The 13271-nt window shown below is 44.4% G+C and overlaps 1 protein-coding gene and 1 long non-coding RNA gene across 3 annotated transcripts in view; one reads left to right on the forward strand and one right to left on the reverse strand.

The window, feature by feature from the left end:
* The window catches only part of RPS6KA3 (ribosomal protein S6 kinase A3), a 72763-nt gene extending 66285 nt beyond the window's left edge, over positions 1–6478 (reverse strand). For both annotated transcript variants that reach the window (XM_084535372.1, XM_084535371.1), the window contains exon 1: positions 6253–6478. In XM_084535372.1, coding sequence (XP_084391498.1) covers positions 6253–6324 — 72 coding nt within the window. In that variant the 5' untranslated portion in view covers positions 6325–6478. The remainder of the gene's footprint in view (positions 1–6252) is intronic.
* LOC311444325 overlaps positions 5383–13271 on the forward strand; it is a 70821-nt gene continuing 62932 nt past the window's right edge. Inside the window, exon 1 of the long non-coding RNA XR_014697817.1 lies at positions 5383–5569. This is a non-coding gene — a long non-coding RNA (uncharacterized lncRNA). The remainder of the gene's footprint in view (positions 5570–13271) is intronic.

Raw genomic sequence — 13271 nt, forward strand, 5'->3', positions numbered from 1 at the left:
ACAAAGGAGTTGAAAAAACTTCTTTAATTTCCACAAAAACAAAAACGCGCAAGTGCTTATTTTTATGAAAAAAATACTGCTAGTACTTTTTTACATAAAACTCTGCGACTTCAACTTCCATTAACTGCACATAATTCCCTATAAACTTTATTGACTGAGGTGACTGATTTTTTGCTGAGCGTTAGGAGCAGCGGCAGGACTTCCACCACTTGCCTTTCTGCAGGCAAGCAAGCTCAGACACAAGCCATTAACAGACATTATTTGGGTATGGAGCCCAATAACTTCCTAAAGTTATGATACTTGGACAACTTTAACCTGAACTTTATCTACTTTACAGTGCCACTTATCTCATGACTCAGAAGTACAGAGTACAAATACGACTCGAGTATGACTGTGGCCTAGCTGCCACAAAAAAGCAGTCCCTTTCCTACTAAATTGCCCTTGGCATTTGGCCAGCCCTGTGCCAAGCTAGGTGACAAAAGAGAACTAAAAAAGAGTTTGCAGCTTTCAGTGACTTTAATTCCCTGAATTAACTCAGCTTCAAGCCAGGCAAGTTGCATGGCATTATCCAAGATGCCAAACATATAGTATCATAAAACCTCTGTCCAGGCCAACTGCTTTCTATAGCTAAAACAAGCTCCAAATTACGTATGTTCAGTTGCTCAGGAGAGGAAATAAAAGAGGGATGAGTGATTTTCATTTAGTTCCCTACCTACATGGGAGACAAATTATTACCCATAACACAGAGGTTCAGCAGCATTAGTAAAACACACACCACCTATTATCTGTTCATCTGCTTCAAAAAGGAAGAGATAAGCAGGCAGAAATCACTGACGTCAATACATCCAGACCACTGCCACACGCAGGAAAACAGCATGAACCCCTTCCCTGCTGCTACCAGTGCCCCAAGCACCTCCAGCACACGGTCCCACTGCAGTCTGTAGTCGCACCAGGAAGCAGAAACACTTTGCATCACAGCCTGCTGCACAGCAGGGCCCACCAAAGCCCCCCATGCCTGCCTGGCTCCTTCCCAAGGGAAGAGTGGGCTTATTATGGTCTCTTATGATTAATGTCAGAGGCTGAAATTTAGTTGATGTCAGGGAAAGCATCACCCATTTCTGCTCATTTTGTCACTTAGCCATTTTAATAGACTCTAGAAGACAGACTAAGGTGTGGAACGACTTCACTACTTCCTAAAATCATGGATTTCCAAGGTGCCTGTGGAGCAATGCTGGAGGACAGGAGAAGGAATACTCCTCTGTGAGTGAAAGAAATTAACGTGCGAGTCTGAGTTCTAACAGTAACTAATTTGGCAACCAAGTTATAAGAAATAACATAAATAATATTAATCGTGATCTAATTACATCAAGAAACCACTAACTTCTGAGCCTTCGGGACAAACAAGTTTGGCTTCAGGAAGAACAAAAGGCATTTTTCAAAGCTATGATTTGCTGGACACTTAAAAGCATGACAGAAAACCAATGCCTCACATCTTCTGCATACAGTAAACACAAACTGTTCCAGTAAGTTAATGCTTGAAATTAAATGTTAATAAAAGACCTGGAACCTTCAAAGTTACGTCAGAAAACAGACTTAGATGATGATAATGTCATTTAGGAGACACACGCTACTTTTTACACGATCCAATTGTGTCACTCAAATTAAAAAAAAAAAAAAAAAAAAAAAAGAAAAAAAGAGAGAACATATCCTCCAAAAAGAGTTAAGCAGAGCATTAAGCATACCACAGGGGGTTCCTTGCATCAAAGGGAGCATATGGTATCTGTTACTGATAAGAACAGCTAGCAGTAACTTTGTGGTTGAGCCGCTGGAGTGGGTCCCTGGAAACCAGCGCTCATCTCCTAGATCTAGAACAGACCCCAGGAATTACACTAGACAGAGTCACTAAGATGTTGCACCTCATTTTCCCATCTGTTAAACAGGACTCCCCCCCCCCCCCCCCCCCTCCAATGGATGAGGAGTTTTGTTTTATTTCCAAGTGTAAGGAGAGAATAAGTAGCATGGCATCATGCATGCAAGTATCTAGCACAATACTTGCAATAATTAACCACTTTAGTTGGCCTAAACATAAAAATTCCCTGAAGAGAAACGTCTCCAGTTTTACTGGTTAAATTATTTCCCCACGAGAAGTCACTACAATGGAAACAAACAGCCACAAGGTTTTGCTGTTGCCTGAAGAGCTGCTTAAGTGTTTTACTATTGAAATACTGCAATGAATTATATCTTAATAACAAAACCAGTGTATTGCACGAGTTCTTAAAGTTGGTAACTTGGCCAGTTCCCAGGATCAATCAACTCATAAAGCTAATATTTTTTGATATGCAGAGATAATGCAATGTCCACCTTAGTCTGTCTATCATTGTAAATCTAAGTGAAGCACTGTGAATGGAAAACGACTACAATTAGTATGACCCTTCAAGCACGTCAGCCAGCTTCCATCTACTGCGCGTTAAATGCCCAACTGTGGCAAGAAATATTATGTACACGACAACGGAAAAAACAATTGTGAGCTAAGAGCTGCCAATGCCCTAGGAAAACTTAGAGAGCAATTTGAGAAATCAAAGCTTCCACGAGGAAACCAACATGCAGCACTGCGTGGAGGTGCTGAGCAAAGCAGCTGCCCCCTCCTGTCCCACCCATCCAACAGCAAAATATCTCTACCACGCCACATTTAGCAGTAATTTGCTAAACTGAAAAATTCTACAGGTAAAAATCATGCCATTAAGGATCTGAAGGGCTGAAAAAACACCTAAATATCTTTCATGCAGATAGTATGTTTTTCAAGTCAGTATTTACATATATATAGCAACTGCTATCTGCGTCTCTATCACAGTAGTTTGCTGAATACTGGGTAAACTGCTTATTTAGATGAGAATTATACTGCCATTTGCCACTTCTGACACACAGTAAGAAAATTTCACTTGACAGATCTGAAAAAAATACCACCACACCTCAGAACCCACCGTACGGACACCAGCCCTGCATCAGAAGCGATAGCTGAGTGCTGTGAGTACACTGCTGGGAATTCTTACTGCAAGGGAGAGATGACGAATGGCCTCCAAAACGCACACAGACCAGCCCCTTTAGGTGATCCTGCTTCAGCATTCCAGCTGTTTGTCTGTCTGGACTGCACGAGAATTTACTGTAAATCCAGCCTCCGTTGTGGTGGAGCACAAGTCTAGCACTGATTGCACACACACCAGCACAGGGTGTACAGAGGGGATCACAACCAGCAGATGATTGCTTGGCCTCAGCAGCAAGAAACCCGATGAACTTCAGAGTCCAGGCCAGAGCTATACATCGACTTAAGAAATGTCACACTGACATCAGAACTGAATTACAAAGCCAAAATTACATCGTGCTGGATTCTTTTAAGCAGCAACTTGACCCTTAAATGCTCGCACCTATTGTCTTGTGTAAGATTCATAAAATTCTGGATACAGGAGCTAAAAACAAGGATTTCTGAGAAAGAGAATTCACACCTTCTATTTAGGTACCTAAATAGGTGATGATAAATCCTCTATAGAGGGCAGCGGAAAAAACTGAACTTTCTCCACAGCCAATTTAGAGCACCTAAATTAAAACTCCTAAAGATAGATGGCACAAATGCTTCCCTGGATGCCTAGCAAGCGATATCTCCTTATCATGGCCAACTCTTTCAACATACTGGTGTCCAAAACTTGGCTGCTGTAACTGTATTCATTCTCCTCCAGTCGACATTAATATGCATAGCTGGGAGTACAGATCAGAGGTTCAGGCTACTTATTCAGACATCCAAATACAAATTCAAATCATCAATACTTAATTTGCTTGAAAGCAGATGGCTTGAAAAAACAGGCACATTTTCACCATGAAAAACAAACCTGTGCTTGTTATAGATCTTGAGTCAGCCCTGAGTCAATAAAAGACGGTATAATTCTTTGGGCTTTCAAGGTGCTCTGATTTAAAACAAGAAATGTTAAAAAAAATCCCACAATACTTAATATATTTCCTTTAAATTACATTGTTCAACAAGTTTACACATTGAAAACACTGTCAGAGATGCATTGTAAATCACCAAACTATTTGTAACTGTTGAAACAGAAATCCTGCAACTGAGTTCTGAAAACTAGAAATCCGTATCTTATCTAAAGAACTGTTTGCATTATATCTTAAGAAGGACCACGTTTTACAGATCTGCTGTCCTGTACACCTCAGTTGCAACAGCTGTTGATGGTTAACTACGCTGTCTGAAAAACTAATACTAGTTAAAGGTACTGTATTCCTCCTACTGAATTTGCTCACTTATCACAGCAAATCACCCCCTCAGTGGTAGTGGCATACAACTGAATACGGGGCTTCACTGGGAAGCAAATTAAAAAAAAAAATCCAATATAAAACTCCAGAGAGTTGTTAAGACAAAGGAAGTGTCTGAGCTGAGTTTTAAAGCTCAATAATTCATAATTCCACGTGGATAAGATGGTGTTACAAGAGCTGTGTCAGCACATTTGAAACGTTAGCGGAAACTCTTTACCTCACTATTACAGCTAAAGGCATTACTACTATCAACCTATGACTAAAATCACAATGAGCTTCCAGGAGGACGTATAAAATATTTTTGCCTAAGGACACTCTTGCAGGACAGGGTCTGTAATTATGAGACTGCTACACTATGGATAAACACAACACATGTAAATTGAAATTCTAAGTTATGTATTTAGGTCATTTGTTTATGTATTTGACAGATATCTCTTTTCACCGGAACATCTCCTCTTAAAAACACAATTTCAAGTAAGCAACCTTTCTAAGCCTCACTCTTCCTTTCGAGGTTTGTTTAAAACAGTTTTATAGGTGTAGCCTGGTCTTTTCAAGAGCTGGTCATCTATTCTGGACTAGCACCTTACGGTGCAAACCAGTCAGTTCAGTTGCTGTCCCACGTTTTGTTAGTGATCCTGGAGAATTTTTAGGCGTCTTATAAACTACCGTAGACACGTGTCGATATTTTTTAAGTGTTAATGTATTTAGGAAGAGGGAATACACTTTTTTCAAGAAGTTCATGGCAGCGGTTTAAAAACAAACCATGTTCTGAAGTATATTAAAAAAGCAAGTAACAAAGTGTAATTGATCATGCGTGTACACACATTTCAAATGGAGCAATCTATTTTGCTGCCTTTCTGGCATATAAAGCCAGAAATTATTACTTATATCAAGCACAGGTGGTAAGTGTGGTGGATGTCTGAAGCAGCAGTGAAGATCTTTCCTCTAAACCCTCAGCCTAAGCAGTCTTTCAGAAACACCTCTACCCACCACCTTCCCCCAAGCACCACTCTACTGCTGTAGCTGCTCTCCCTTCAGAAGGAGCAGTCACCGAGCCGCTTCACAACTCCGTGCGGGCAGCCCCAGCAGCTGGCAGCAACTTAAAGGTCTGCTCGCTCTGTCAGATGAGAACTGCGGATTCCTTCGACTCCCAGAGCTGCGGTCACTCGGAGCAGACAAGCACCAGAAGGACAAATACCTCCGAGAGCGCGGAAACTTTACATCGGCCTCCCTCGCCGCCCTGCTCACCTAAGGAGTAAGTCCTAGCCTCGGACTAATCGCCGGGGGCTGGCCTGAGCCCACAGGCTTCACGCTGGGCATCACTCGGAGCCTGCTGGCTGCGTGTCAGCTGGAGCGGAGCCCGGTGGAAGCTGCCCTGTCAGGGGAGGCTCTTTCCTTCCAGGTGCGAGCCCGATCAGCCCGCACAGAAACGCCGCGGGCAGCCGGGGGACCGCAGGGCGAGCACGGCCACCGCGCCTCCAGCCCCGTGGGCTCCCGCTGGGGGCACAAAGAGCACAAAGGAGCCGCGGGCACCCCCCGGGCTCCCGGCTCACATGATCGCGGGGCAGGCGGCGAGCAGGCACTGCCTAACAAGGGCAGGAAACCGCACGGCGCTGCCTTCCCTGCCGGGGACGCTCCCCGCAGCCGCCGCCGCCGAGCGCACGCAGCCCGCCCGCCCGCTCGCCACCCCGCGGGGTGGGACGGGCACCGGGGGGGTGGGGGGCAGACCCCGGCCCCTCTCGGCCCTCCGCAGCCGCCCCCAGCCCCTGAGGAGGAACAAAAGGGCCGCAGGTCGCTCCCCGCCGGGGCAGGGGGCGGAAGGGGAGGGAGGGAGGGAGGGAGAGCGCGGGCCGGGAGCAGCGCGGAGCCCCGGAGGGGGGCAGCGCGGGCCGGCTCCCGGCCCCCATCCCGCAACTTTCCACCCCCCCCGCCCCGTACCTCCGCGCCGCTCTCGGCCGCGCTGTCCACAGCCATCTTCTGCCAGGGGTCCGCCAGCTGAGCCAGGGGCATCTTCCCCGCGCCGCTCCCGCAGCCTCCGCGCTCCGGGGGCGGAGAGCCCTACGGCAGGGCGCGGGACGCCCCGGCCGGCTCTGGCTCCGGCTCTGGCTCCGGTAGCGGCGGCGGCGGGGGCGAGCGAGCGGTGCCCGCAGCCGCTGTCCCTCCGTCCCTCCCCGCCGCCAGGCGGGGCCGCGCTTCCGCCCTCCCCCCGGCCCAGCCGCCCGGGCACGGCTTCCGCTCACAACATGGCGCCCGGCCCCTACCTGCCCGCCCAGCGGCGCCTGCGCGCCCCGCCGCGGGGCGGCCCCCGCAGGTGCCGGGAGAGAGGCGGCGGAGGGGCTCGCCGGAGGTTTTAGGTCGTCCCCGCCGGTCCCCCGCCCGTTAAGCAGCCGGGCTGGGGCTCCCCGAAGTCCGTGCCTCTGTAGGGTTGTGCCCGTCACCTCCGCTAAGCGCGGTTCGAGCCGAGCCGTGACCCGCAGGGCTGTCAGAAAGCCCCGCCGAGGGCTGGCGCTGCTCAGGGAAATGAGTCGGGGGAGTGTGTGGTGGGGGGCAGGCTAAAAGTTTGTCTGTGTAAACAGAAGAGGGGATGGAGGTGCTGGGGGCAAGCGAGGGAGACGTAGCGCTGTGCAGAGGACCATTAGGCAAAGAGGGGAAGGAATTAAGATGCAGAAATCTGCTCTTAAATCAACGCCGTTGGAGCGGCGGTTGGGCTGTGTGAGTAAGAGTTAGCTCAGAGCAGATAAGTCATATTTCTGCAGGCCATGAGACGTGAAGATAAAGCTGTCAAAAAGCCCCACAGGTTCTGAAAGGAGTGCCTATTTTACTCCTTTTCATCCTCAGCTGCTAGCTAGTACACAAACACTTGACTTAAACATATACTGAGATTCAGAAATGTATGCAGCCTCATACGGTTCTCTTAAGATGTTAAGCGCTGTAATAAACACCCACCCTTTTGCAACATCAGATAGTTTGGCTGACGCAGAAGAATCCTTGAAACATTAGACCAGCGACTGAGGAGGGGTACGGATGTCAAGCATCTTGTTATCAAAGCCAGAGTTTTCAGAGCAGTGTTTGAGAGGGATACATCATTTTGAACAGCCCCCGCTGTACCAAAGCATGTCCAGATTTTACAGGTAACTTGTGCTGTTCCAACTTTGATAGCAGGTAAATTTTTTTTTTTTTTTCCTTTTTCTGGTGTGTGTGTGTGGCACGGCTAGAGTGCTGGTAGTTAAAAATCTGTTTGTTTGTGTGTGCACAAATGCATGTCCTATCCACGCACACGTCATTGTGGTGAACACAGGCTACTTCCGTTTCTGCTGGGTAGCATTTTTTTCATCCCACTTTATATTTATGTGAGCGTAAATATCTGTCTACAAAGAGGTACGAAGGAGTAGATGAGGAGTTGCTCATGGTGAATCAGGCTTCAGCTGAGAGGCTTTCATGTCTGGAGTAAAAGGTCAGAGTTGAACGATCCCTTTAAGCCTTCGCTACTGCCAGGAGAAGCAGCTGTGCCCTCCCCTTGCTCACTGCCTGTTCACTTGCATCACCCTCCCTTTTGAAGTGGTGCAATTACTTGTGCTGCCACGTGGTGAGTTAGACCGGGGAGTAGATCTAGGTAAAATCTAATTCTACCGTTTTTGTCTTCTCCGCTGTCCTCAAGCAAAAAAACCAAACAAAACCACCACCACAGCAAAGCAACAACAAAACAACTAAAATCAACCCCAAAACAAATAAAACCAAAACAAACAAAAAACTTACAACCCTACTGAAATTTGAGTTAAAGGTTGAAGAGAATTCAGGATGGCTTCCTTCAAAAACACGGGCAATTTGTAAAACTGGCCAGTTGTTTGTTTAAAATTTAGAGCGAGGTAACAAAAAACTGGACAATTAAGTCATGCTTGGCAGCCTTCAAGCTTAGCCTAACAGCAAGGAGTGACTTTTTTTTTTTTTTCTTTTTTTTGGTCGTTTCATTAGCACCAGGTCACTTTAGTCTCAAGGTGGCTTCTGGAACTTTGAATAGAAAGCTCATATTCACAGCAGCCATACAGCATTTGACACACAAATAAGGAAATAAGGATTTTTGAATCCATGTAAAAGTCCATGAAGAAAAAAAGGTTTCCCTACATCCTTCTGGAAACACAATTTCTGTTCCTTTAGAGGCATATCTCACTTTACTCTAATTGTTTCGTACCTGCATCAACTACACAGTCAGGTACATACATCTGAGACTTGCTGTTAGAGAAAAGAATCTGGTCACCTGGAAGGTGGCAACCAAAACAGAAAAAGATATTAACAAAGCTTTTGTTTAACATAATTCAAGCAATCCCTCTTTATGTGGAGATTTTTTTCCTCTAAATTAAAGTTTCCATGATCTCCTCTTTTCCTTTCATATTTGTCTGTTCCTTTCCTGCCATAGGTACCTGTTCTGAATTACTTATTTGAATTTGAAACTCTTTTTAGAAGGAGATTAGGTGTTACATTTCAGGTGTTACTCTGAATTTTTGTATGTTGGTCATTTTCTGTCTTTCCATGTATGCAGTCATCCAATCCAGAAAAAACAAGGGCAAAGATCTTATGTGGTAGCATATAAGAGGACTGCAAACAGTAGAAATCTGACCTTTTCTCAGGCACAGAAATGCAGAGGGTAGGCAGAATTATGCCATTTCATTGTTTGCGGGGGTTGAGTATTATCACACCACGCATTTAAATTTTATAAGGGAAGAAGTTGCATTTGGATCTTAATAGGGGCTACCTTGCAAGAACAGACTTGAGGGCAAAAAAACTGTCTTGAAATTTTCTCCACGGGGAAGAGAAACATACCAGTTAATCTCTGGGAGATGTAGGGCATTCCGTCTTTCAGATCTTGCTAGACTCAGAGTTGGATTGTCCTCACAGTGAGAAGTAAGATACTGAAGGTATTTTGCCTCGAGACAGCAGCTCCTGTGTTTCATTCCTGTTCTCTCAGGCCAAAGCAAGATCTTTGTTTCACCCATGGCAGCAGACCTTTCCTTTTAACTTAATTTCCTCTAAGCACAGCTATCACCACTTGAATGTAGTCTGCTATTAACTCTGTCACCAGACTCAGCAAGGGTTGGTTTCACCTTTGCATAAGTGGTTGCAATAATTTTGCATCCACACAGATGTTATACATGCATTGCACCTGAAAAAGTGATCACATTCATTAGGAAGAAGTAGCATATGGCACTGAAATTACAGTACTGTATAAAATCTTGTTAACCTGTCAACATATGAATTAAGTGAGCTTCACAAGCTGCACTTTTTTTTTTTTTTTGTTATATATATTCTAGCAAATCTAAAATCAAACCATATTGAAAGGGGAGATACTACTTGTGAGTCATAGAAATTGGGGAACTTCGCTTATTTGCAGTGGCATCTAATGCATCTACTTCCTCTTTGTATTTAAGGCAAAATTCTTGGCAAAGTTAGTAAATCACCATAGTCATACCACCAGAAGAACAATTAGTAAGTATAAAAAAGGTTTAGTTTGCTAATATTGCTATAAGAGTAGTAATTGGAAGCTAGAACTTCCATTTTTAAAATACGAAGAAAAGGGAGGGAACTGCATAGCAAACTGAAATTATGGCAACAAAAAACACAAATTCCACACTCATATAGGTGTAGTGTATTAGGTGTGAATTATTGTGCAGTATGTTCTGATTACAGTGAGTAGAATATGAAAGGGTAAATGCGTTCTGAAAGTGCAAATTGAAATTCAGTTGTAGGTATTATGATCATAGTACTGAGGCATATAATTTGAATTTAATGCACAAAAATACACAGAAGTTACTCTTCAAATTTACATGTAAAAAACATCAGAGGAGTTAAAGAGAAAATCAGTACAATTTGTTTGTTTAGCTAGCAGAGGCAGAGTCTCTTGCTCTCGGGACACCTGAATTCAGTTCCTAGCAGATCACAAAGGACAATTGTGTAATTTGGTAAGTCACTTAATATAGATGAGATTCATCTAAGGACGCGTAATCTTTCTTAATGATGTTTTCAAAAGAGTGAAGAGGCCTTGATTGGGGAAGAGTAAATACATCCTGCCGGAATAGAATAAGGAAGCCTTAGTGGTAATTAGAACTGGTTGCTCTGTGCTTTGGATGCAAATATAAGGAACGTCTCCTTAACCTCATTGGGATATTGAAAGCATGGTTTCATTGATGTTTGGAGAGCTGATGAAGACCAGGGAGAGAAATAAAGTGCTGAAAGAAGTTCCCAGCTGGTGTGAGTTGCTGTAGCAGAGGCACCAGAAGTCGTGTAGTCTGCCCCCATATGTATAGAATCATCTATGTAAACCAGGGTTACAGAGAGTTATAACAGAATTAAAAAGGGAAAAACTGAAGTGAACAACTATTGTGGATAGAGACCTGACCTGGCCTTGCAAAAAAAAAAAATAAAAAAAAATCTGCTGAAGGGTGCTTTCACTGTTACAGGCCCCTGGATGATGGAATCGTACTGGAATGCAAACATTTCCTACAATTTCCTCTGGCAGGCTTTTCTTTGAAGTCCTGATCCTGCAAATGTAGTAGAAGATACAATAATGCCAATAAGAATACTTCTAAATCCTACCTATATTAGGGATGTGGTATCTGATTCACCACTTAAAACTCTAGCTTGTCTGTGTATGCATATATATGTATGTTTATATCACAGTACACCGGTATCACAAGAGTAAAGCATAATGGATCAGACTTCATGGTATTGCTGATCTGAGTTTTATCTGCGGTTACAGGACTAGCAGGAAATATTGTGCCTGTGGTTTCTATATCCTGAGTGGAAATGTGGAATTCAATAAAATACGGTCTCATTACCTGTCTCCAACATATGTTCTCATTTTAGCGTTTCTGTACATATGGATAGCTCAGATTTATCTTCCGAGTGACAATGCTTATCCTGTTCACCGCAGAATATGAGAAGGCTTTTGCTGAGCTTCAAAGTCTTGCATGGAAACCTGCTATCAAATATTGAGTTCAAGTTACCACCCTGTTATGGTGGGACGTCGAGAAGAATACCCGAATTCCAGATGGTGGTATTTTGACACAGAAAGGAAATGGTACAGTATAAACAAGGATCAGTCTCTGTGGGTCAGGGTTCTGCTGGGTTACATATTACATAGGGTAGCTGTTCACAAGCAAAAAGATACAAAGTTGATGGAAGTAGAATATGAGACTCCATTGTGTTTATACAAGGCTAGTATAACAGTAACAAACTTGTCAGCCTCACAAGTCACTGCTATAAAACACACTAGGCCCAGGGAGGCCACAATGCTGTACATACACTGCCCATCTCCCTCCTCCCCCAGACCTAGGAGTTTAAGGATCACATATCCTTCTGTTATTGTTATCAAATTAGGTCTGATTTAAAGAGGCTACTGACAAGAAAAGCACAGTTTATCCAGCTCTTCTGTGTTGTAACATTGCTACCTCCATTTCCTGATTTTGTGCTATAGCCCGCTCCCAGTTAAATTGTCTTAATATCCTCCCCCGTTACTGGCTCTCTTCAAAAGCTACCCACCAAATCATCTGCTCTAACGATCTAACTCTTCACTTCCTTTTATAGATTATCCAGTGTCTCTTAGCCAAGAATCCCTTTTAGATCCAGAAAGCTTTATTTTCTCTTTCCTGCCCCTTAATTATACACAAAAGGGTTCTCCTGACTGAGCTAACATCTATCCTTTATCATGTTGAACAACACCTGATTCTCATTCCCAGCAGTCTGCTAATCTCTTCTGGAATATCTCCTGTTAAAGTGATCAGACATACACATACAGTTTGCTACCCCTGTTTCTTTGCAACAGTAAAAGGTCTGCGTGCTTTCTCTGGATGGTTCACTCACTCTTTCACCAGCATCTCACAGTTGTGCCTTGTCTTTTTCCCTGTAGAAAACCAAGCAGTGCCTTTCTGAGGGGGGCCCAGGTCTGTAGCCAGACACCTTGTCCATAAATCCTCTCCAGTACAAAAATAAGACCTGTAGTGTCATCAAATGTAAATCACCAGGGGTTGTCATTGTACCTGGTGTACGGTACGTAGTATTTTTCCCACCTGCTTCTATGGTGTCTCCTGTTCCCTTGCACCTGGGAGCTCCTGCTGTGAGCCCTGGCCTCACTGTAATTCAGAAATGTGACTGATTCACTCCCATACCTAGTTGATGTGTCTTCTGTGAATAAGAAATGTCACTGATGACTGACTTACCCTGAAGTGTTTTTTCACTACTCACAACCCAACTAGGGGCTGGCAAACTCCAAACAGTGCAGGCACTTCTCCTTCCAGCAGGATCATGGGCCCCGTGGGTGATTTACTGATGTAAAGGGCAGATGCCTACTCTGAATATGGACATTTTAGACCTCCAGCAGTAGCTTCAGGACCTCGTGATGAGGCAGTCCCACAGTGAGTACTCATTTCCATCACCCAAAACCAGAGTTTACTGAAAGAGAGGAATGAATGTGATGGAAATCATCTCGATTTCTGGAAGGACTGAAGAGAAGCATATTGTCTGAAACATCCTTGTCCCCCTCATGGGTTACACACTTTGTCCCTGCTGTGTTGACCCACTTTGCCCTTTCTGATGGAGCAAAGACTTGCTCCAGCATCACTGCCTTGCCAAAAGGAGTAGCAAGATGAAGAGACATCAACATTTATGCAGTGTTGCAGAGCAGCTGATTGCTGCGTTTTTTGATGTGGTCCCTTATTTGGAGCTGCGGTGTTGCAAAAATGTATGCATGCAACAGATGAGTCAGAAACTATAAAGTCTGTGCTGTTTGAGCTGTAAAAGGTTTTGAGTTACGGTGTGCTTAAGCTAATAAGTGGTATGGACTTGACCTACTCCTAGATCACACAAGATATTTCAGGTAGAGGAGGGGAGGCTGTGGAAGTTTTTTGACTTGTTGATCATTCCAGTAAGTGAAAACGAAGGTAGAGCAATATGTAGGAGGAAACAGA

This window comes from Aythya ferina (assembly GCF_964211825.1).
Source record: "Aythya ferina genome assembly, chromosome: 1".
Classification (NCBI taxonomy): domain Eukaryota; kingdom Metazoa; phylum Chordata; class Aves; order Anseriformes; family Anatidae; genus Aythya; species Aythya ferina.